The 25459-nt window shown below is 40.0% G+C and overlaps 3 protein-coding genes across 4 annotated transcripts; all 3 read left to right on the top strand.

Moving 5' to 3' along the window:
* Positions 1–3529: 3529 nt before the first annotated feature.
* Positions 3530–6691, top strand: LOC122968752 (tripartite motif-containing protein 16-like). Its single transcript, XM_044334207.1, has one exon. It carries the CDS (start codon positions 3855–3857, stop codon positions 5538–5540), a length of 1686 nt encoding a protein of 561 aa, XP_044190142.1. The 5' UTR covers positions 3530–3854; the 3' UTR covers positions 5541–6691.
* A 1007-nt stretch (positions 6692–7698) lies between these two features.
* LOC122968753 (tripartite motif-containing protein 16-like) lies at positions 7699–12236 on the top strand. The gene has a single exon (XM_044334208.1). The coding sequence runs from the start codon at positions 8024–8026 to the stop codon at positions 9656–9658; it is 1635 nt and encodes a 544-aa protein (XP_044190143.1). The 5' UTR covers positions 7699–8023; the 3' UTR covers positions 9659–12236.
* Positions 12237–13482: 1246 nt separating this feature from the next.
* Positions 13483–25459, top strand: nars1 (asparaginyl-tRNA synthetase 1). Of its 2 annotated transcripts, none has more exons than XM_044333748.1 (15): positions 13483–13682; positions 16836–16918; positions 17118–17183; positions 17537–17629; positions 17794–17883; positions 18099–18177; positions 18287–18357; positions 19168–19254; positions 20146–20367; positions 21096–21295; positions 22596–22731; positions 22990–23103; positions 23442–23573; positions 23816–23947; positions 24248–25459. In XM_044333748.1, the coding sequence occupies exons 1-15, from the start codon at positions 13640–13642 to the stop codon at positions 24377–24379; spliced, it is 1680 nt and encodes a 559-aa protein (XP_044189683.1). In that variant the 5' UTR covers positions 13483–13639; the 3' UTR covers positions 24380–25459. The 2 variants fall into 2 exon arrangements, with proteins under 2 accessions (XP_044189683.1, XP_044189684.1); XM_044333749.1 differs by having other exon boundaries at positions 13483–13661.

The raw sequence follows: 25459 nt of genomic DNA on the forward strand, positions 1-25459 counted from the left end.
GTTAACTGGGTATCCCAGAAAGCATTTAAACCAACAGGTGATACACGGAATATGGTGAGCCTTTAGATTCTGTGATCTGCAGTGTTGGTTAGGTTGGTTTAGGCATGAGGACTGAGATGAATATCATGGAAAGTCACAGAATGTGATGGGTCACCAATCATGGTGGAGATTAAATTGTGTCAGGCTAAAAGCTGTTAAATGTTTGCTGTTAATATGTCACTTCATTAAGTTTTACCATTTTTTCAGGCAAGAAAGTAACCATTTAGATTCCCATATGTGGTCAGTTTATCCAAATAACTCCTATTTTGAAATTTGTTCAAGCGTTTTCTCTACTGTCCCAGACTTCGTATCATTGTGTCCCAAGCACGGACGTATAAAGAGAACTGGAGACCGTGTCGGGGCCCCATTCACTCCTATGAAAGTTGCTCAGTGGCACATGAAGCCAAAAAAGTTCAGCTTCTTCTGCATTGATTCCTCTTCTGTGGGGGAGCAAGCACCCTAGTGATTTTCACCAACCAAGCCAGCTACTTCCAGTTTAGCCCTCCAGCTAACTTGAATGGGGATATAACAATTCAATCGTACAGCTCGTCTAGACTTTCAAAATGTGATTGGACCAAATGGATCAAATTATGATTATGATATAATATGATTATGATGATTTACAGATGTCTCTTTCACAATGTAAGTCCATGGGAAGAAGTATTTTTGGGCCAGTGTGCATCACATGACATTGTAATTACACAGTCTGGCCGCTATGTCAAATTTGTTTCAAAGCCTGGTGCTGTTCCTCTATCCAGTTCTCTTTATATATCCATGGTCCCGGGTGCTATTTTTACTGTCTCTGGGACAACAGCTCCTCCTCCTTCACTCCTGGAGCCAGAGCCACTGTTGCCACAGCCTCCTCCTCCTCCTCGTCTTCTCACCTCCTGAACAAGCCACTGGTGGCTGTGGCAGCAGCCTCCACCTTCACTCCTGGAGCAAGAGGCACTGCTGCTGTAGCTAGTCCCACAGAGAAAACCCATCACCCATAGAGTATCAGGTGTAGCCAAGCTTCAGGCATATGGTTTCACCGCCAAAACGCAGAAAAAGTGAAAAGCATTCTATTGAGACTTTTTTTTATTAAGTTGCACTTATTGCTATTTAATCCTGGTGCTGTTTGTTTGATGTTTTTTTCTGTTAAATGATAAGAGGCTCACTTAAGACAAAACATTGTTTTGGTGTTATAATAAGAAAAAGCACTGGAGATTTTTTTTAAGTTGCACTTATTGTTATTTAATACTGGTGCTGTTTGTTTGCTGTTGTTTTTTTCTGTTAAGTGAAAAGAGGCTCACTTGAAACAAAAACATTGTGTCAGGGTAGTGGGTGAATGGAACAGGTGGACCCAAATGCAGAGACAGCAGGCAGGTTGGATACAATGCTGAATATTTAATGAATGAACTCAAAAATCACATGAGAAACTGGGACCAGGAAAAAACTCACATAAGCAGAACAAAAGCAGACGACTTGACAAAGACCAAACTGAAAATTGGACTATAAATACACAGGGTGTGATTGCAAACTAGACACAGGTGAGGGAAACGAGACACGGGTTAAACACGAGGTAATCGAACACAGGAAGTAAAGGTGACAAGACACAAGGAGAAAATATTTTTTAAAAAAAACAGGAACTAAAGTAAACAGACAACAGGTGACACAACACATGGGCAGACTGGGAGCAGATAAACTGGGGAAGACACAAGGAGCAGGGCTGGGCTATACAGGGTGACACTGCTCAGGACTATATTTTCATCAAAAAAAAAAAAACAAAAAACAAAACCATTCAGTCTATGCAGTATATACACATAATAAAACAAACACATTCTGACCAGACACCATGACTATCATAAATAATGGTCAATGTTTATCAAATTTCTGTAGGATAAAGTCTTTTATTTTCTTCCAGCTATGGCAGTGCTTCGTGCTGTACATTCTGTTGGGAAACTGGTCAGATATTTGCTATAATGAAGGTGCAAGTTGATCACAAGCAGCAAAAGTAAACATACACAATGTGATACATTTCCTCTTCAGGTGTAGACAGGAAGTTAAAGGACAAAACATCAGAGACTGAGCAACTGCTGAAATGCATAAGGTACTTCCATATTTTGCCTCTAGCCTCAATTACTTCCAAATTGTGTCCTGCTGTTTTGTTTCAGGCTTTGTCTTCTTATTCTGCCTGCCTAAGTAGTTTTTAACCTTGGCCTGTTTTGGGACTGAGCCTTTACATCTCAGTCAAATGTGTATCTGTGAGGATAAACATACCCATCTCTGCAGATATGATTTAGTGAAAAGTGCTTTAGGTAACTGCAGGTTGCAGAGGAGCAGACATGGACACACATCAACCAAGTTTGAAACAGACATATTGTCTTAAAAACCAAAATCATACAAAACCAATAATGCTAATGCCTCTATATAATACTAGCACACCTTTGCTTACGTATATATCCCAGCCTATTTGTAGATTTTGGACATGTGCACGCCAGCTCTGCAAGCCTCTCTGGCCTACAGCTTCCAGTATAATTTGAGTTTGGCTGATCCAACTTCCTGTCAGGAGTTGGGTTTGACACATAGGCCTATATATGACAGCTGCGGTGGTCGGAGTCACTGGTGTTACACAGTGTGGGAACACACAACGATTACATTTCTTGCCCAACGCCCATACCGTAGGTTTGCTTTTTATATAGAAACAACCCCATTGATGTCATTTTCGCGTATCAGCGCCCACCTTCATCATATAAAAAAAACTCCAATTTGTAAAGTATCAAGCGTGTTATCAATACTTCGTCGTACGATCTGCAGCAGCCTAATCAGCAGCAGAAAGTAGCAGAGTGAGACATCTGTTCTCCGTCCTGCTGCTGTAACGTAACAAACGTAACGTAACAAGCCGTTACGAGCAGCTGCTCTCATGTCCCCCCGGTTCTCGGTGCTTGTTTTCGGCAGCAACTCTCCCGCTCTCTGCTTGCTCAGCCTGCTCTCAGTTTGTCTGTCTCCGGATGGCAGGCGGTTCTAAGCGGCGGTCGTCCTCTGGCTTATCCCCGTCTGTATATGCCGCAACCCGGCTGTATGCGGAGGACGACCCGCTGGCAGCAGCCTGAAGCCCGCTGTCACTAACTCTCATATAAGGGGAACATCCACACTAAAAATCTAATGTTAAAGATCAAAGTAAGAGCTCTACGGATGAGCATCATTGACGAATATCTTATTTTGTAAAATGTCAACATCGGTGTTGTTACGTGTTTATTAGTCGGTGGGAAAATGTCCCCACTGTGGCATACCTAGTGTGTGACAGTTGTCTTTACCTGTTTATGTTGTTTATATTTTATTTTACAACAATGATTCAGTGCTGCCCTCCTGGCCAAGTCGTTCTTGAAAATGAAATTTTAAGCTCAACAAGTATAACAACAAATAAAAGGAAAATTTTAAAAAATGCATTGCTGTAGTCTACATAAATGCTCATTTAGTTTTATGTCTCACACTCCTCACTTTATCTTGTTAGTGGGGCTGAAAAACCTTGTTTTGCAGAAACCACTCCTCTTCCTGGGAGGAAACCAAATGTAAACACCCTCCCTCTGTTTCCTGCTGTCAAGTTCAGCCAGTCCCGTTCAGTTGAGATGTTTCCTGCTTCCTGCCCCAATCGCAGATCTACCAGTGTACAGATGTGTATAACCGACATGCTGTGGAGTGCCATAACTGATGATCCCCATTCACTACAGATCAGCAAGTGAAAATGGAGCAAAGGAATTGAGATTTGGTTGGTTTGGATCATTTATCGCGAAGTGAAACTATTTGGCACTCACTGTCTCACTGCCTGAGGTGAAATGGCGCAGCAAAGAATGGACCAAGAAAAACTCTGCTGTTCGATCTGTTTGGATCTTCTGAAGGATCCAGTGACTATTCCCTGTGGACACAACTACTGTATGAACTGTATTAAAAGCTACTGGGATGGAGACGATCAGAAGAAAATCTGCAGCTGTCCTCAGTGCAGAAACACCTTCAGACCCAGGCCTGTCCTGGTGAAAAACACCATGTTAGCAGATTTAGTGGAGGAGCTGAAGAAGACTGGACTCCAAGCTGCTCCACCTGATCACTGCTATGCCGGACCTGAAGATGTTGCCTGTGATTTCTGTACTGGGAGAAAACTGAAAGCTCTCAAGTCCTGTCTGCAGTGTCTGGTCTCTTACTGTGAGCAACACCTCCAGCCTCACTATGAATCTCCTGCCTTTGAAAAACACAAGCTGGTCGACCCCTCCAAGAAGCTTCATGAGAACATCTGCTCTCATCATGGTAAAATTATGAAGATTTTCTGCCGCACTGATCAAAAATGTATCTGTTATCTGTGCTCAATGGATGAACATAAAGGCCATGACACAGTTTCTGCTGCAGCAGGGAGGAATGAGAAGCAGAAAGAGTTAAAGGCTAGTCAGCAAAAAATCAAGAAGAGAATCCAGGACAGAGAAAAAGATGTGAAGATGCTTCAGCAGGAGGTGGAGACCATCAATAATTCTGCTGATCAAGCAGTGAGGGACAGCGAGAATATCTTCAATGAGTTGATCCGTCTGATTGAGAAAAGAAGCTCTGATGTGAAGCAGCAGATCAGATCCCAGCAGAAAACTGAAGTGAGTCGGGCGAAAGAGCTTCAGAAGAAGCTGCAGCAGGAGATCACTGATCTGAGGAGGAAAGATGCTGAACTGGTGCAGCTCTCACACACAGGAGATCACAGTCAGTTTCTCCAAAAGTACGCCTCACTGTCACAAATCAGTAAATCTACAGACTCACCCAGAATCCATAACCGTCCTCTGAGCTACTTTGAGAATGTGGCTGCGGCTGTGTCTGGGGTCAGAGATAAGCTAGAGGGCATTCTTAGTGAGGTATGGACCAAGATCTCATCAACAGAGATTGAAGTGGATGTTTTACTGCCACAGTCAGAGTTCAGAACCAGAGGTGAATTCCTACAATATTCACAACAGATCACGATGGATCCAAGCACAGCAAACACAGAGTTGATATTATCTGAAGGGAACAGAAAAGTAACAGTAAAGGAACTAACATTATCAACTGCAGTGGGTTGGGTAATAAAGTCATTTGTTAATCAGCCAGAAACATCTGCTTTTCAGAAGCTACAGGTCCTGAGTAGAGAGAGTCTGAGTGAACGTTGTTACTGGGAGGTTGAGTGGAGCGGAGAAGAAGTTTCAATCGCAGTCACATACAATAATATTAGAAGAACACAAGAAGAAAGTGAATTTGGACAAAATGACAAGTCTTGGGCATTACATTGTGTCAACAAAAAATATACATTGAGACATGACAAAAGAAACGCTTATATTGTCTGTCGGCCCTCCAGAGTAGGAGTGTACCTGGATCAAAGAGCAGGTATTCTGTCCTTCTACAGCGTCTCTGACACCATGACTCTCCTCCACAGAGTCCAGACCACATTCACTCAGCCGCTCTATGCTGGGTTAAAGCTTGTTTATGATGCCACAGTTGAGTTGTGTGAGTTTGAGTAGACAAGAATTATTATTGAACAGGCGAAGGGTAAGATTCTCTTTTTACTTTCAGAATGGGTTTTGTTCCCATTTTCATTGTTTAATGTGTTGTTTTTGTGCTATAGTTTCAAGAGATCTCCTGCACAATAGTGTAGGCATGACTACCACTTCTGTTTCTGATTTTCTATTGATGCAGTGTGGCAATTTAGTCTCTGTCTTTTTAGCCATGGTAGCTATCACTTCTCACGACAACTTCAGGTTTGCTTGTATGTTGCTGACATTTTGTTAATATTTTTTCATTTTGTTGTTTTTTTTGTAAAAGGAGTGAAAGTTGCACAGGAAACAAAACAAAATGAACAAAATAAGGGGAAATAATATTCATCTTCAATAATGGCTAAAACAATCAAAATACAAATGAATAACAAAATAATGTGATGATGTAAATAAAATGTGATGTAAAATGAATAAATAAATGATGGAAAGAAATTATGTAATAATGTAATGATGATTTAAAAAACACTTATCATTTTAGGAATTACCTTTTTAATCTGTGCAGTGAGATAATAATAAGGAACAATGTTTTTCAGCAAACTGAAGAGTGACCTTTGATTACTAAAGGTAATAGCAGCAGAAAGGAATTTCAGTACTTTTCATGTACAATATTTAGCATAAATATATTGTATAGGCAAATAACCAGACTTTTTACCAATCTTAATTTCATTTTTGTTATGTAAGCTATAACCTGTTCTGTGGTCAATGTAGGTCTCCTGCTTGTTGTTTATTTGTATAGTTGTTGTAATATTTCTGCTGTCTCTGTTTCTCTTCATGGGCCTTAATGGAGCTGCAGTGCAAACATTCCTTTAATTACAGCTGAAAAGTTGATCATATGAAGATTTTATTCCTGTCAATTTTGAAGTTTTCCTCCACAGTGTTAACATACTGCTTTAACAGGCTGATATGTGTGAATATGGATATGACTGCACATGTGAACAAAGTCAATGAATAAAGCTTTTTTTTTTAATCAAGAAAAGTATTATAAATGCTGTATGTGCAAATGTATAGAGTAATGGTGTTCTGTTGGTAAAACTATTTCATTTATTTAAAAATAAATGTGATTTTGGCCACAGCCTCTGTAAGTGATCAGCGACGACTCACGCACACCAGTGAACATGGAGGATGTCTGATGCATCATTTTGAAGTGATGTAGGGGACGTTTTACTTCAACTGGTAGTCATTAAATTTGGACAGCAGGCGGTGCTGCTGCAAAAGCAGTGACCTGAGAGCTGAGCTACATGTATTCAAGTGGTCATTCAGAACACATTAATGTTAGACTGTGATATAGTTCTAAACAAACTGACACGGATCGTCTCACTTACTCTGGATAATTAGACGTCTGCTCAGGTCTGTGTGGATGTGTAAAACAGTGATTGACTTTCTGGCGTGTGCTGTATTGTCACATCTGTAGGCTAGTAGCTTTTCTCTATAATGATGTAAGCACTTGTGCCCACAAGAGGGGCACCACAGAATAATCAGTTGCATGTTTTAGACAGCACAGAACCCATTGAATAATTTTATAGGTTTTATAGGTCACCAGGAGTACATTGTACATATGGGCCCTGATAAGGGAGACATTGATTCCCTGAATTCCTTGCTGTTTGTCACGGATGGGCACTTCCCTCTTCTTCATTGGAACTATCTTCACGGTCACCCTCATCGGCCGCCTCATGACTGCTGTCTCTACTGATGATGGTCTCAAGATCAATATGGCTGTCATCAAAATATGCTTTGCTAAAATCTGTCATCAACTCAAAACATGTCATATCATTACTATACTATCATTACTATAAAAATTAAACCTTTCTGTTTAGTTAACAGTAATGAATCCTGGAAGATAAAAGGAGCTCTGCCAATGAACAGGACACACATTTTCTGCATGAGACACTGTTCACTTTTCTATAGTGATGAATTATTGATGAATGGAACAGATTTGTCTGAATCATGATTATTTAGAACATTGAACAGTGTCTCCTGCACCACAAATAATCTGAGCCCATCCCAGGAAAATGCCAGTTCACCGGTGCAACACTGTATGACACAAAAAAAGAGTCCATCTTTGTAGGGTTGATTTCAAATGTGTATTGTAAGCAGAACCTGTTTTTACATCGACCTTGTCCATTTTTGTCCTGTACCCTTCATTGCATGTAGTAAACTATGCGATGGCTAAAAACACACACTGCCTTGTTGAAATCGCTCCTCTCCCTAGAAGGAGTCAAACCCTGATAACCCCTCCCTCTTCTTCCTGCTCTCAAACAAAGCTAGACCACGTGTTGCTTGCTTACTTCCGCCTCCACAGATCTGGCAGTGTACAGATGGGTGTAATCAACATGCTGCTATGTGCAAGAGCTAGCAAGCCCCATACACTGCAGATCAGCAAGTGTATATGAATTAACTGAGTTTTAGTTTGGATCAGAGGGCTACATTTATCACTGTCTCTGAGAGGTAAAATGGCACAGCAAAGAATGGACCAGGAAAAACTCTGCTGTTCGATCTGTTTGGATCTACTGAAGGATCCAGTGACTATTCCCTGTGGACACAGCTACTGTATGAACTGTATTAAAAGCTACTGGGATGAAGAGAATCAGATGGAAATCAACAGCTGTCCTCAGTGCAGACAAATTTTCAGACCGAGGCCTGTCCTGGTGAAAAACACCATGTTAGCAGATTTAGTGGAGGAGCTGAAGAAGACAAGAATCCAAGCTGCTCCACCTGATCACTGCTATGCCGGACCTGAAGACATGACATGTGATGTCTGTACTGGGAGAAAACTGAAAGCTCTCAAGTCCTGTCTGCAGTGTCTGGTCTCTTACTGTGAGCAACACCTCCAGCCTCACTATGAATCTCCTGCCTTTGCAAAACACAAGCTGGTCGACCCCTCCAAGAAGTTTCAGGAGAACGTCTGCTCTCGTCACAATGAGGTGATGAAGATTTTCTGCCGCACTGATCAAAAATGTATCTGTTATCTGTGCTCAATGGATGAACATAAAGGCCATGACACAGTTTCTGCTGCAGCAGAGATGACTGAGAAGCAGAGAGAGCTTGGGGTGAGTCAGAAAAAAATCCAGCAGAGAATCCATGACAGAGAGAAAGTCGTGAAGATGCTTCAGCACGAGGTGGAGAATATCAATTGCTCTGCTGATAAAGCCGTGAGAGACAGTGAGAAGATCTGCACAGATGTGAAGCAGCAGATCAGATCTCATCAGAAAACTGAAGTGACTCATGTCAACAAGCTTCAGGTTGAGCTGGAGCAAGAGATCGCTGAGCTGAGGAGGAAATACATGGAGTTGAAGCAGCTGTCACACACAGAGGATCACACTCAGTTTCTACGCATTTACACCTTGCTGGCACGTCTTAGTGAATCTACAGACTCAGCCAGCATCAATATCCGTCCTCTGAGGTACACTGAGGTCATGACAGCAGCTGTCTCAGAGGTCAGAGATAAACTAGAGGGCATTCTTGGTGAGAGATGGACCAAGATCTCACTCACAGAGATTGAAGTGGATGCTTTACTGCCACAGCCAGAGCCCAGAACCAGAGCAGAATTCCTGAAATATTCACGTAAAATCACCCTGGATCGAAACACTACACACAAATGCTTAAGTGTCGATGATATAAGAACAGTATCTTTGAGGCACTATAACGGTCCCTTATCTTTGACTCTGTTTCACCCAGACAGATTCACTGACTGGTTTCAGGTTTTGTGTAGAGAAAGTCTGACTGGACGTTGTTACTGGGAGGTGAAGAGTCATGGACAAGTTTTTGTAGCAGTTGCATACAAGAATATTAGCAGAACAGGATATGAAAGTATATTTGGACAAAATGATCATTCTTGGGCAATACAATGTTCAGATGATAGTTATGAATTCAGACATAACAAAATCAGAACTTCCATCTCAGGCCCTCAGTCATCCAGAGTAGGAGTGTACCTGGATCACAGAGCAGGTCTTCTGTCCTTCTACAGAGTCTCTGAAACCATGACTCTCCTCCACAGAGTCCAGACCACATTCACTCAGCCGCTCTGTCCTGGACTCGGTTTGTATGGTGATAGAGCCTCAGCTGAAATCTGTATCGCAGATACATAGACATCACAGACCCGTATCAAAGTTTAAAAGCTACAGAGACAAACCACCACACATGCGACAACTTATTTAGACGTTCTATATGTAGTGATCTTTCTCTTTTCAGCCATGGTGTCAATCATTGCTCATGATGATTTAAGAGTTTTCATCTTTTTTCTTTTTCTTGTTTTATTAATTACTCTTTAGACTAAAACTTGTTATACTTGGTAAACAGTTGCACAGGAATCAACAGAACTGAAAAATACAAGTAGATAACCTGAAAAACATGTCAGGGATAATGATAAAGGAAGTAAAAAAGTAGGTATGTTAAGTCTTGTTTTAAATCCATGTGGATCCAAGGATTGTGAGGCCTCTGTTATTTGAAGGAAAGCAGTATGGGATTAAAAATCATATATTTAGCACTGGACAGGATAAATACAATATGAAAACTGACTTGTCTGACTTTGTTGGATTATTGGGTATTTGTTGGAAAATAATTTGATCCCAATTAATATGATCATATAGATTTCTTTGAAATAACACTTGCCTGTTGTAACAATTTTGGTTTCACCATTTTACCTAAAACATGTTGTATGAATAAAATTGTTTTTCTGTTGTCTGATATACATTTGTATAGTTCCTGTAATATTTTCTGTTGCCATTTTTCTGCATGTGACTTAATGGATCAGCACCATACTGTAAGTCTTCTCTTCATCACAACTGAAAAGCTGATCATATGTTGAGTTTGATCCTGTTACTTTGTAAATGTGTTCATAAAGATGTAATAAAATAAATCATTATTGTACATTATTGTCCCAGAAAGAACTACTGTCATTAGTACTAATGAAATGGAAACGTACATCTTCAATTAATTAATTCCAATTCATTTTAATTGATAAGGTGACCTACGGAGTTCTTCAGTCTATGCAGCACAGGTCAGCTGGGCATGCAAAAATGTAAATTTGTCTACAGACAAGCACAGACTTCAACATATATGAAATTATATAAATATGTTATTAATATATGCAAATTTCCAACTGTAGTTGAAATATGAAGAAATAAAAGTGAGCAGTTCTTTGAAGAAAATCCTCTGGAAATCAACAATTGCTTAACTGAAAACAGCTAAACTCTTACCAAAATATCTCTTTGTTTCTTTACCTGTAAAATGAAATGTTGTAAATTTTGAGGGTCAGTGTAACACACTTTGCATTAAAGAACAAATTTCATGGATGCTACACCAAATTTTCAGGTTTGGGGCTGCTATGACAAGACTGAGTATGGTAGGTGATATAGAATGTTTTGGCATCAAAGCAGAGGAAGTATCTTAAAGTTGTTGGGTTTTTTTTTTTTATTCACCATTTGCAGTCTCCATGAAAATGACCTTTTTTGAGCGAGGTTCATTTTATAAATTGTTTATTATCAAATCCTGTTTAGGGTCCCTCAATGGGTTGGACCACCACTGAGTGAGTTATGTGTTCATCTCTTTCAGACTAATAGTTTTAGGTATGTGACATGGTCACAGGCCTCTAACTATCCCACCTGCTGCTGACAAATTACTGACTTTTTGTTTTCAGATCTGAAGTTCAGTCTCACAATGGAAGAGACCAAGTCCTCATAACTCTGATTCAAGTCCATAGCTCTATACTACTTTGCTGCTGCTATATTTACTCACTTAATATGTACTATAAGTGCTACATATTATCACTAAATTCAAATCATTTTGATTGTCAAAGCATGTTGTGCAGGGTTTACAATGTAATCATGATAATTCTGAATGTATCTAAAACATCAAATGGTATGCATCTTATTAAATAATACAGTATACACTATACAACAATACATAACCTTACACTATACAACTATTTTAATATATTACATAGTATACCCAATGTAAGGGAGAATAAATTGTCACAAACTAATTATTTGGAAAAGAAAAGAATATATATGATATGAGATACAATGTAATGTAATGAGAACCAGAAAATCAAAAAGTGGAGTCTGAATTTGAATAATTTCATTACCATTTCATGTGTTACTCATATAGTTTTCCCTCAGGATGTGACATGCCTACACATAATATATATGACATTTATATATTGTATATTACTGTTCATTGCTCAACAGTTGAATAAACACTGATCCAAATATTTTTCCTTGGATTGAGGTTATCATTTGCATTTTATACAAAGGTTTTTTGCCAGCACTGTATTTTTAGTGTTTGTGTGTCGTGTATCAGTGTAAAACTGAATATGTTTTGCAAGTCTCTTTTGAAAGAAGTAGGCCTACATAAATTCAAAAGATAAAGGAGTGAAGAGGAGTCATTCCTAGTAATCTACAGTTCTGTCTGTTTGAAAAAAATATAATCATTCACTTCAACAGATAATGAAACAATACATTTCTGCATTTGTAACACCTCACTTCCACATTCCTTTTTTGTTGTTGTTTAGCTTAAAAACAGATTTGTCTGAAGTGCCAATTGATTTGATTGAGCATTTTTTTTTTAATTGACTGGGGCATACCCATGTTTTTACTGTCATGGAAGAAAACCAATGGGATTTGGATATGGAGGGATGGAGTTGCAAAATGGAGAATGAACATGGGAAATGGAAGGTGGGAGCCTCAGGGAAGAAAAAGAAACAGAAAGTTGATTCATCGAGTCATAGTGAGAATGAACATAAAAAAGAAACCTATATGGTTGGAATGAGGATTCGGGGTTTGAAAGAAAGTGCTGGATGTGGAGCTTTGTCAGAAAAGCACACTGTGGCAAGATGGATTAAGCAAAGTTAAACTTGATAGTCGTTGAGTGTATGTCAAAGACACAGATGGAAAAAGCCTTGAATATCTTGATGTTGGCTTCTGGGATGGATATGTACCCAGTAACATGTCAGCCTGGTCGCCAGGATAAAACGTTGGCATTGTATGTTTCTGCAATCCACAGAAACGTTGAATATCTACGTTTCAACACGTGAAATCCGTAGCATATTAACGTTTCAACAATACGTATCATATCAACATTTCCACAAAAAGTAGCATATTAACATTTCAACAATACGTATCATATGAAAATGTCAATAAAACGTATTATGTCAACATTTCAACAAAACGTATTATTATCAACATTTCCAAAATACGTATCATCTCAACATTTTTAAAGTGACGTAATTCACATGCAAGCTATATGAGCTGACTTTCCTATTAGGAGGAAGAGGGGCAGGTGGATGGCTAGTAAGTTTGACCACCTCGAAACCGAAACTAATGTCCGCTTTCCGTTTCAACTGGCAAAAGCGGGACGTCACGACTTTTGCAGCCGTTTTTCTGGCGAGAAAACCGGCTTTTTTAGTGAGACATCGGCTCAATCGTCGGCATGTTCAATGTTTCTTAGGTTTGCAGCAACGTTCAATGCCAACGTTTTCCTCTGGCGACTGGGTTGAACATGTTTTCTGCTCACCAAGAAAGCACCAATAAAAAGTGTTGTTGATGGAGTCTCTCACAGAGTTGATGCAAGGAGATTTAAAGAGAAGAGAGAAAATTGAAAGGAGATTTCTGGGTGTTGTGGGAGTTTCTGGAGAGGGTGAGAGGCAGCTGTTGAGAAAAGCTCAACAAACAACAGAAATATAGCTAGAGAAATTACAGCAGAGTGGGAAATGGGTGGGAAGTGGTTATCATTATTTCATTTGGAGGTTTTAGATTAATCCAGTAGATGGCGGTAATGCGATATTTTGCACGCCAACCGCCACCAAGTAAGAAAAAGAAGAACCAATGGGATTCGCTCTTGAGGAAGTGACGTTTCCATACCAGCCAATCAGCGCTGGTGATCTACCATGCGAATCACCGCCTCCTCTTATGCGGTTCACGGTGTTCACGTCCAGATCATTGAAAAAGGGCTGATGCAAGTCTGCGTGTCCGAGTCCAAATATACAGCACCGGCAGACGCATCTTGGGTTTAATACCTAGTTTTGAATCAAAGTCTCAAGTCTACCCTGCGCAGCGGCACCTGGACTGATAATGGCGACGGATATAACTAAAGGTGTGGAACAAGTCTCAGTTGGTAAGGAAGAAATGAATTAAAGCCAGCTAGCTTTAGCTCAGCTAGCTGTAACGTTAGCTCCCAAAGACATGTGTGTCTCGCATATTGCATCAGTTGCAGGGACGATGTTAGCATGCGAGCTAACACTGGGTTGTGACGCTGGGTAGATATCCATTCATTTGGAGCAGATTTAGACAGGCACTAAATTTACGTGCGACTTTGAATGAAAGTCAAAAATAAAAATGTGAGCCATGAAAAGAGAACTGTAGGCTAAGATTTATCTTCGACAGCTGTCAGTCGAAGGGCTGCGTCATTCAGTGAACCTGGTCTATGAAACCGACCTCGTTTTATGATTTTAGTGTTTTTAGAGAAACATCACGTCAAATAGGCAGCACGGTCACATCCTGTAACCGAGATTTCTATCATTTGTGATCCGTTAGGAAAAGCGGAAAGTGGTTTCACTTTCGTCTCTCGACTTGGCCTCATGTGTAAGATCAAAGTAGTCTGGATCCACCCAGAGACACCAATTGGGTATATTTAATCAATATCTAACGACTGGCCGGGGTATATTTTGATTATATTACAGCTAAGGGGCGTTTTTCGGCCTTTAGATGTCTATGTACCAACTTAAAGCTGAAATGTGACGAGCTTCAGTTTTTCAAATGTCTGATAGGTGCTGCCTCCCTAAAACTCTGACTGCAATGAACAAAAATGCAAAACAAATTAACTTTGATTCAGTAGCTATTATTAAAGTTTCTGCCAATATTGGTGATTTTGTGGTGTCTTTACAAAGACCTTAAGATTTACAGAGGGATACACTCTATGGCCAAAAATATGTGGACACGTTTGCTTACATACTTACAGATTATCAGCAGGAGATTGTTAACTGAAATGTATGTTTGCACTCCCACAGACATTTACAGTCTTCCTAGAATAATGTTTTCTTAGGAAGAAACCAGTGGTTACATCCAATATTTCTTCAAAGCGTGCCTGCCATAACTAGCACAGCGAAGAAGAAGAGCACAGTGGAGTCTGCGAAAATGTTGATATCCATTCATATACGGAGCAGGTTTAGACAGCCACTAAACTTATGTGTGACTTTGAATGAAAGTCAAAAATAAAAATGTGAGCCATGAGAAGAGAACTGTAGGCTTATATTTAGCTATGACAGCTGTCAGTTAAGGGGCTATGTCATTCAGTTTCCTTGGTGTATGAAACAAATGTTTTCTGATTTCAGTGTTTATTCAGGAACTGACCATATAAAATAGGCAGCAGGGCCACACCTTGTAATCAATTGTGATCTGTTATATAAGCAGAAGGTGGTTTCACTTTTGTTTAATGTGGACACATATGTAAGGTCAAGATAGTCCAGCAATTATTAAAGTTTCTGCTAATATTGGTGGTGATTTAATGCTGTCTTTACAAAGATCTTAAGATTTAAAGAGGGGTACACTCTATGACCAAAAATTGTGGGCATCTTTGTCTACATACTTTTGCTTATTCCTCAGTGATTTGGTTTTCCTAGGAGGAAACCAGTGTTTAGATCCAGAATTTCTGATAAATAGTGGAGTCTGTGGAAATGTTGAATTTAAACATTAGTTTCACCCCAAGCAAACATTTTTCAGTCTTTGCTGGATAACTGGGTGGAAAAAAAAATACTCCCTGTAGGGTTTTTCAGATGGGATTTGGAGATTCTAATGCTATGGCATACAATAATATGTTAGATAACAGTGTACTTTGTGGAAATTGTTTTGGGAAGGTCCTTTCCTGCCTCTGTTCAACAATGCCCCAGTGCACAAAGCCAGCTCCATAAAGTAATGGTAAAATACGCCACACTACCTGTCTACATAGTTTTGAATGTGTAGTTTATGTTTTTGGGTGTGTTTGCCTAGATTGACCGGTGTAACCTTTTGGCACTTTGAAAAAATGTGGAGTTTTTGGCTCCAACAGCAGACAGAAATGGTAATGAGCAGTAAACTCAAACTTTCACCTTCAAGCCTTCCCTGCTGAAACCTGTGGGTGTCATCGCCAACATCACATTGATGTTAAGTTAAGCTACATTTATGACTATCTATGTCTAGTCCGGTCACGCTGCAGATGTTGATGAGAAAGCACTTCAGTAGGCAAAACAGAGTTCAAAACCACACTCAAATGGAGAACTGGAAATTTCTGGACTTTTACTTTCACTTGTCTTGCCACTATGCCCATCAAGAGTGACCTTACGGGAACCCTTTTCTACCAAAACCAACAATGTGTTAGTCTGTCTCTTCAATCAATCAGTCAATCAATTTTATTTAAAATGCCGAATCACCATGCAGCATGGTCCCAATACACTTTACAATTAGAAATAATACATAGGACATAATATATAGCAAGCAAATAAAATAATTAAAATCAAACAACTGCATTTAAAAACTTCCAACCAGTGATGTTAAAGGGATGGTAAAAAAGTGATGGACCTGACTAAGGTCTAGCATAGGCTGTAATGAAGTGACTAAAGGTAGGTTTTCAGTCTTGATTTTAAATTAAAAATCAACAATAATTAGTAAATCATTGACTACTCTGATCAAGGCAGTTTCTTAACACTGTCGATGACACTCAGCACCAAACCCATTGGTTGCTACTGGAGGCGTGAATCTTTTTGAAAACGGCTCACAAATATTTTGAAAAGGCTCAATAATTTTCTAAAACAGTTGGAAATCGGTCTGTCCTGATAATTACGTTATTGATTTATCGTACGATATACGGACATGACCTCAATTGTTTTGCTGACCTCGGTATTGCCCATTGTCTTTACATAAGAATGTCGCTAACAGGATAACAGAATAAACAGCATAATTTATTGTGTGTCTATCTATGGGAGGCAAATAATCTGTCTTCCTGTTTTTAATCACCACACTGATTCCTGAATCTATATTTAATATTTACACTGAGTTATAAAATATATAATAACTAGCAGCTAACAGTTAGCCTGGTAACTTATTCTAGGACAATACATCGTCCAACAAAAGTAGATATCATGACGGACTTAGCTGGAAACGGTAGTTTTTCACGAACATTACTTAGTAACTTATCAAACGTATCAATAGTAAATACTCAAAATCCAGGGTTCCCACACATATTTTGTACATGCTGGGAGGGATTGCTGCATCTCACTGAGCTTCTGTTTCTCAGGTGAGCTCTATGTTTCGGAGAAATGTGGCAGCGACCAGGATGGAGACGGCTCGCAGCAGAAACCCTTCAAAACTGCCCTCAAGGTGAGCGGTCATGTCGCTTAAAGTACCTCTGTTGTTTTACTTTAATCATATTCAAGCATATCTTGTTCAAAATGTTTTGCGCTACAGGACTCATTGTTAGTAGTTGAAATAGTAGCAGGGATATAATTGATATTTGCTCCATTGGTTGATCCAGTCGCACTGAAATGTCTGTCTTGTGTTTACGATCAAATCTTTACAGGCTCTGGTGTTCGCCGGGAAGGAGCCGTTCCCCACCATCTATGTAGACTCACCGAACGAAGGAGAGGTTAGTTAAAATCTTTATTTTTTACTTTCATATTCATCATATTTCATTCCTTTATACGCAGGAAATTAGCTCGTCAAGCTTCAGGATCTGTTTTCACTTATTAGTTTATCATCTCACAGTGGTCAGCTGCTGCAGTACAAACCTGCAGAATCGGTGCTGCTCAATACAGTAGATAAAACAGTAGAAAACCCTGACTGATAAATTAAAAAAACGATGACTTGACTCTGGATGCCCGAGAAAAAAACAGACACTCTGTCAGGTCAGAACCTGGTTAACATTTTGTCTTCATATAACACGAATTCACCTGATTTGTCTTTTGTCTCTTCGTATTTGCTCGTCTTTCTCTTCGTCAGCGTTGGGCAGTGATCTCTAAGACGCAGATGAAGAACACAAAGAAGGCCTTTAACCGCGAGCAGATGAAGACTGATTCCAAGGACAAAAGGGAGGTGTGTGTGTCTCACTGTCTGTTTTTTCTTGAGTCATCAAAACTCACTCCAGGATGTTTGAATTTTACAGTATGTTCTAGTTCAGCTCAGTTTCATAAGTCTGTATGACAAAGAGGGCAGTTGTAGTGTTTTTTTTAAATGTTTGCTCCATGTTTGTTGTGCAGGCAGAGGACATCGAGAGGAGAGAGAAGAACCTGGAAGAAGCCAAGAAGATCATCATTGAGAAGGACGCCAGCCTGCCTGAACCTAAACCGGTCCGTCTCTCACATCTTTCATTGTTTCTACCAGCAAAGTAGTCTCGACACACTCATTGCATGTTTCTTCAAATAACCAATAAAACTTTCCATAGCTTCGTATGGCTTAGCATAGGAATGGAGACAGTTTTGAGCTGTAAGAAGCTCCGAAGGGCATCTTTATTACAAGGGTGGGTTTGTCTGACTGATGTGAAGTGTTGACTGTGTTCATACAGGTTAAAATCCATGAACTGGCATCAAAGAGAGGTCAGAGAGTCAAAGTGTTCGGATGGGTTCATCGCCTCAGAAGACAGGGTGAGGAGTCTGATACGGGAAAATAAAACTTAATTTTTTTTTTTTTTTTTTAAGAATCCACAGAAATGTTAACTCTTATTTTTGAACACTATATATTTTCTGTCTGCAGGGAAGAATCTGATGTTCCTTGTTTTGAGAGATGGAACTGGTTTCCTCCAGTGTGTCCTGTCTGATAAACTGGTACAGTTTTATAACTTTATCATTAATCTGACTGTTACAACTATTGCTGTGCTGTTATTTTTAGTCTCTAGTCATGTTATATAAAAATTAAGCTGTGAGAACTAGGCCTGCAACTAACTGTTATTTTCATCATCAATTAATCTGTTGATTATTTTCTTGATTAATTGATTAGTTGCTTGGTTGCAGAAAATGGTGAAAAATGTCCATCACTGTTTCCCGTGGTTAAGGTTAAGGTTCAAATGTCTTGTTTTGACCATAATCCAAAGATACTCAGTGTCCCATCATAGAAATAAACCAGAATATTTTAACATTTGAGAAGCTGGAATCAGAGCACGTTGGCATTTTTTTTTTCTTACAAAAAAATTAAGTTATTAATCGATCATGGTGATTAATTTAATAGTTGGCAACTAATTGACTAATAGGTTGCAGCTCTAAGTGTATATATGTGAAGGTATAAATAAGTTTTAAATTTTCTGTTTTTTTTTAATTTTATAAAACAACTCAAAGCTTCTGAGTAATTTTATTCTGAAGTACTGACAGGAAAAGCAATTCAGTTTTTGTTGTGTATTCCACTCATGAGTTGAGTGTGGAGCACTTGAAGTCCCAGTGAAACGGAAGTTAGCGTCTTCAGCTTCTGTACTGTGACATATTGTCCAGTGAAACGGAATATCTGAGTGATGTACAGCTACAAGAGGGAATCACATCTGTCGAAGTTGAAATTGTCGATCATACAAAGACAAATGTAACGGTCGCATTCTTTCCGATGCCACGTACAGTACCACTGACTTCCTTTCTTGTTCTTGTCCTCAGTGCCAGTGCTACAATGGCATGGTGTTGTCCACGGAGAGTACCGTAGGTCTGTACGGGACTGTTACTGAGGTTCCTGAGGGAAAACAGGTAAACACACCTGCGGTACATGTACATGCAAACAAGAAACCAAGTTCCTCCAAGAAATCAGACATGTTTACAGACATTGAAGTAACCTGCTTATTGTAAAATCCATGTATACATGCAGCAGCTCAGAAATCATTTCTCACTTAAATGATATTATTGGAACCATGGCTAACAATTTATATGATGTATTTTAGTGATACAAGTTATTATATGGCAAATAAATGTGTTTAGAATTTTATAAATCTTTGAATTTAATGACATCAAGCGGCAACCTCCGGGGCTGAAAAAATGAAGCCGATGCGGAAGTGCCAAGAACTGCAGTTCCATGAATGGCCACTTGAGGCTCCAAAAGCGAGTCAAACCCATAGACCTCCATGTTGCTATAGCTAATTTCCCCTTTCATAACAACTGTACGGGGGTGAATTTTTTTTATAACTCACCCGTTTATATTTTATGAAGCCGTAAAGTTCTGCATAATGAAGGACATGGCTGCTTTGAGTGACAGGTCCGCCAGCCGCTAGGTGGCTTGTTTCAGCCATTCGGCCCGCCTCTTTGCCCATTTTTGATTGGCTGGGAGTTAGGCAGAGTCACGTACTGGCGACGGCCGGAGCGGCTGACGTCAAGCAACGGGTGACGTCACGGTAACCACGTCCATATTTTTATACAGTCTATGGAGAGCTGATTAGAAACTTGGTTACACGTATACATGACCAAGAAATCTGTGTTCTCCTGCAGAAACGTAGCTGGAGAAATCAGGTTTCTCTAATCTTCTAACATGATCACAGAAACAAAGTTTCATCTTTGCCCCACATTTAAGAAACAATATTACAGCAGAAATCAGACAGCAACCCGTTAATGGATCTAACAGCACATGTTCTCATCTTCCTCTCTCAGGCGCCCGGAGGCCACGAGCTGAACTGTGACTTCTGGGAGCTGGTTGGCTTAGCTCCAGCAGGCGGCGCCGACAACCTGGTGAACGAAGAGTCCGACGTCGACGTCCAGCTGAACAACCGACACATGATGATCAGAGGAGAGAACGTCTCCAAGATCCTCAGAGTGCGATCCACTGTGACGCAGTGCTTCAGAGACCACCTCTTCGCCCGTGGATACTATGAGGTGAAGCACTTTCAGCCCTCAGTGATTTGCAGATTTATTGTGAATATTGTTTTTAACTTTTAGAAAGAAAGAAAAAAAAAAAGTCGTTGGGGTTTGGTTCCATGTTGGATTCAGTTTCAGGTTGATTTAAATAACGAGATTCTCTAAGCTCATCTATGTTTGTAGTCTCGAGCTTATCGTCTCATCTGATGTCTTTGAAAGAGTAAACAGTAGTAAATATCAAACCTGAACCTATGACCAGATCTGCTTATAAAAGCTAAATCCCTTATAGAACATATCTAGGTAAAAGTTAGTTATTAATTCTCAGGATTTCGGTCGCAGTTGATAGCGTGGTAACAGGAAGTTGGGTTTAATACCACAACAAACGTTCTGTAAGCTTCACAATAGAATCCACACCCTGTTTTCCGGCGGAATGCTATCAATGTCCGGCAGAAGGAAGTGTTTCCTGTAACTTATCAGCCAATGGTGTCCTTGCATCAAAAGTTGAGAGTTGATGAAGTTTAATTTGAAAGTGAAAGTAAAGATAGCCAATTAAAAGCCTACAAATCACTAGGAGGGATAAGAGATTAGATAAGAAGATTCATTAGAGTTGAGGGTAATTATTTTACCAACTATAGAACCCAAAGGTTGAATCTGATTGCAGACACACACAATGTTGTCCTCACAGGCCCTCTAACCTAGCTTTTTGGGTTTTGTTTTTTTTTTTTTTTTTTTTTTTCCGGATGTAGATCACTCCTCCGACCCTGGTGCAGACTCAGGTGGAGGGCGGTTCCACGCTGTTTAACCTCAACTACTTTGGGGAACAGGCATACCTGACGCAGTCCTCCCAGCTTTACCTGGAGACCTGCATACCTGCACTGGGTGACACCTTCAGCATTGCACAGTCGTACCGGGCTGAGCAGTCCCGCACCCGCAGGCACCTGTCTGAGTGAGCATGCTATTCTACTCTTAGGTTTTTAGCTCTTGTGATGTCCCAGTGTGGTTTAACTAGCAGAGAAGCGGCAGAGAAACCTCACTTCAGGCATCAGTGAAAGTTGACAAATATAGTTAAACCCAGAGGAAAATTCTTCTTATTTAATAGTGTGATATTAAGGAAATTCAGGCCAAAATATCTGCGTGTTTTTTTTTTTTTTTTTTTAAACGTACCCAACCTGAATCTGGTGACAGTGGCGAAGATGCTAGAAGCTAGCATGACTTTGCGTGGATCACTGGCAAATAAAATATGGGAACTGTTGTATAACTGTTAGTTTGATCAGGTCCAAATGTTGTTTAATATTGTAATTAATGGGATTAAGCACACACCACTGTCAGTACATCACTACAAAACTTTACAGAGGACAGAACAGACGTAGTTGTCAATCGGGTCAGCTATGCTCTGGGTAAACTGGTGGGACTGGTAATCATGTTTAGAGGCACCCATCAGGTTTTACTACACTATATAATTAGTGGTTGGAGGTGATCACTGTGTTTCAGTGTGGACGGCAATGACCTGAATATGCACTTAGGACATTGTTTTACACACAGTGTTTTATACTGAAGCAGTGCAACACACACACACACACACACACACACACACACACACACCCACGGTGGAGCGCGAACTAGGTGAAGTGGAAAAAATGTTAAACATTTTCCTCGATTTGACTACAACTGTGCTCATTACTGTATGTGTAATAAATCCCGTGTGAGTAAAAATCCAACAAGTACTGAATCAAAACATCAGGAAAGTGATATTTTCACCTGCTTTGTAAAGAACAGTGCGGGAAGCAGTGATAGAGAAATATAATACGATCTGGCAACATCAATGTATTTTACTGCATCTTAGCTTTTATGTCTTTATAATCTTGTGACCTTATTACTATGATCATAAACTTTCTCCTCACTTAATCTTGACCTGATTCAGATTAATAAGTGATACATTGATGTGCTTGTAGCACAGAGCGACAAAAGGAAATTTCCCTTTTGACCGTTGCCGGCGGGTTCATTCGCTACACATGTATCATACCGACATTTAGAAAATTTCTAAATATTGGGGGGAAATTGGGGTTTAATATATGAAAACGTTTAGCAGCATATTAAATTACAAGTAGTACAGTAATGTTTGGCCAAATCTATTACAATTTGAGACAGCTCTACACTGCCCCCCCCCTTTATCTCCTGAACATGTAACCCTCCCACATTCTGATAATTATTTATCGATGTCTAATGAATTAATTGTCTGTGTTCAGGTACACTCACATCGAGGCCGAGTGTCCCTTCATTAGTTTTGATGATCTGCTGAACAGACTGGAGGACCTGGTGTGTGACGTGGTGGACAGAGTGCTCAAATCTCCCGCCGCTGAGCTGCTGTATGACATCAACCCCGTACGTCACACTTGATTTGTTTCACAGAACAGACAGTTTGGTGTGTCTGGGTGTCTTTTACATTTTTTTTTTTTTTAATGATTGATAAACGCAAGCTTTTAAGTTCATTCTTGACCGTGGAAACAGCAGTTGATTAAACCATCTCTTCTCATGGTCCATTGTGTATCTATTCTGAAGCCTTTTGATTGCATGATCTTCACTAGGAGTAGATATTTTATATTTGATAGTTAATATTTTCTTTTTAATGTATTTTTCCAGACCTTCAAACCTCCCAAGAGGCCATTCAAGAGGATGAACTACACCGATGCCATCGAGTGGCTCAAAGCGCACAACATCAAGAAGGAGGACGGCACCTTCTACGAGTTTGGAGAGGTGACGACTGAACGAGACACATCCATCAGAATATCTAAAAACACACATTCTCCAGAGCTCTCGACTCCTTACTGAACCGGCAGCCCACAGTTCACCTCCATTGAATATGCTGTCCGGTCCAGATTACATCCAATTTAAAGGAGCATTTACAATGGAGAAGGAGAGGACGTCTGCAAGCTCCCCAAATCTTTATTGCTCAACCTATAAAATTGGTTTTATGTTTTTATTTTTTTTAATCCATGAACTCCCCTTTTAATTATTGTCCTCAGTTTGATAGTTAATTCTGTTTTTACATTTTTTTTTTCTTCTTTTCTTCTTTTTTTTCCTTGTTGTCTCAGGACATTCCTGAGGCTCCGGAGAGGCTGATGACCGACACCATCAACGAGACCATCCTGCTGTGTCGTTTCCCCGCTGAGATCAAATCCTTCTACATGCAGCGCTGCCCCGAGGACAAACGCCTCACCGAGTCGGTACGAACCTCAGAGATCAAACTCGAATCTAGTTCGACTTTGGCCACAAAATCAGGAGGTGTATTAGTGGATTAGTGGAGTGCGGCCATGTATTTTGGACGGATTATCACTTAAAAGCCGTGCAGGAAGCCCTGAGGTTGTTATCTGAATAACTGACTGACATTAACTCGCTGCCTCGGTGTGTGAGTGTGAGGCTAACTGACCGACTCGGCTGGTGTGTGTGTGTGTGTGTGTATCTGCAGGTCGACGTGCTGATGCCAAATGTCGGTGAGATCGTCGGAGGCTCAATGCGTATCTGGGACGCTGAGGAGCTGCTGGATGGTTACAAGAGAGAGGGAATTGACTCAACCCCGTACTACTGGTATACTGACCAGGTAACAGACCAGCAAGTCTTCTTTTTCATCTCCTTTTTAAGAATGACATATGTCGCGATGTACAGATGATGATATAGAGATGAGCTGTACAAGATGCCTGAGTGAGGTGTTGAAATGAAAATATGAAAAATTGAAAAAAGACGCAGAGAATGTTTGAATCTTGATAACAGCGGGGCGTCGAAGAGACCCTGCTGACCTGTGGATTCATGGATGAGAACTTGGCCTTGATGTGTTGCTGTGTTTGTGTAGCGGTGTGTATTAACAGGCGGCTCTGTGTGTGTGTGTTTGTGTGTGTTTCAGAGGAAATACGGCACATGCCCTCACGGTGGTTACGGTCTGGGTCTGGAGCGTTTCCTCACCTGGCTGCTGAACAGACATCACATCAGAGACGTCTGCCTGTACCCAAGATTCATCCAGCGCTGCCGACCCTGAACACACACACATGCTATCAGCACATCTGGACCTGACATGTGGCAGCGCTCTTTGAGCCATCATATATTTCAAAATAAAAGTAATAGAAAACTACAATATGAAATCATATAACCCTTAATTCAATATTGCTACCTTTTGCAGCTTCATTTACTGTAATAGACCTCTATTCTGAAGCTCAGCTCCTGTCCCACTCACTCGTTCTGTCGCTTCAAAACTAAATCTGATCATTTCCGCCTCTGCTCGTGCTCTTAATAATCTAACCAGTAATAAAAACACTGCAGTTTCCTGTTATGAAAAATATAAGAATGTCTCAAATGTGGTCTTACATGCTGTTAAATAACCTTTTCCACCTTAAATTAAAAGTCTCTTTTCTCCCAGTGTATTGTTTATTATATTCAAATTGTCCATAGGAATTGGTAGACAATACCCTAGAAATATAGTTAACACATGGAAAATTATAGAACATACAATTAAACAAAAATAAATAAGTTGAATGAAGAAAAATCTTGCTACACTGTCCAGCAGCCACATTAAATATATACCACTACTTCAGTATTTGTTTTTTTCCCAGTAATTGGCATTTCTTCTCTTGTCATTAGCTTTAAAAAGATCAGTCGTAATTATAGTCAAAAAAAATGCAGTGCCAAAGTTGTATCGACAAATCACACAAGCACAAGTTTCAACATGTTCTGCTCTGTATCATGATTACTACAGCGCTGCCACACAGATACTCTCTTCACTGTACTGTATGACCATCATTCTAACTCTCGAGGCGGCTGGCTAAAGCTTATTTCTGTCAATGTTTGGATCAAACTCCAATCACAAAAACAACAATGCCGCTTTTGTGCACTTTTCATGTATTCTGGAATATGTAACTTCTTTCATAAAAGGAAAAAGAGTTGGCTCAGGAAATCAAAGATGGATACAAAGACGTGGGCGGCGGTCTGTCCATCATATGGTCGTCATCGGTGGTTTAGAACTATGATGTGTAGGCTCTGATTCTCATCTGGTTGTTCCGCTGTGTCTTCTGAAAAAAACTTCTCAACTCAAGCTGCACTTAAATAAAACCTGATTCAAACA

This window comes from Thunnus albacares, chromosome 18, assembly GCF_914725855.1.
Source record: "Thunnus albacares chromosome 18, fThuAlb1.1, whole genome shotgun sequence".
NCBI classification, from domain to species: domain Eukaryota; kingdom Metazoa; phylum Chordata; class Actinopteri; order Scombriformes; family Scombridae; genus Thunnus; species Thunnus albacares.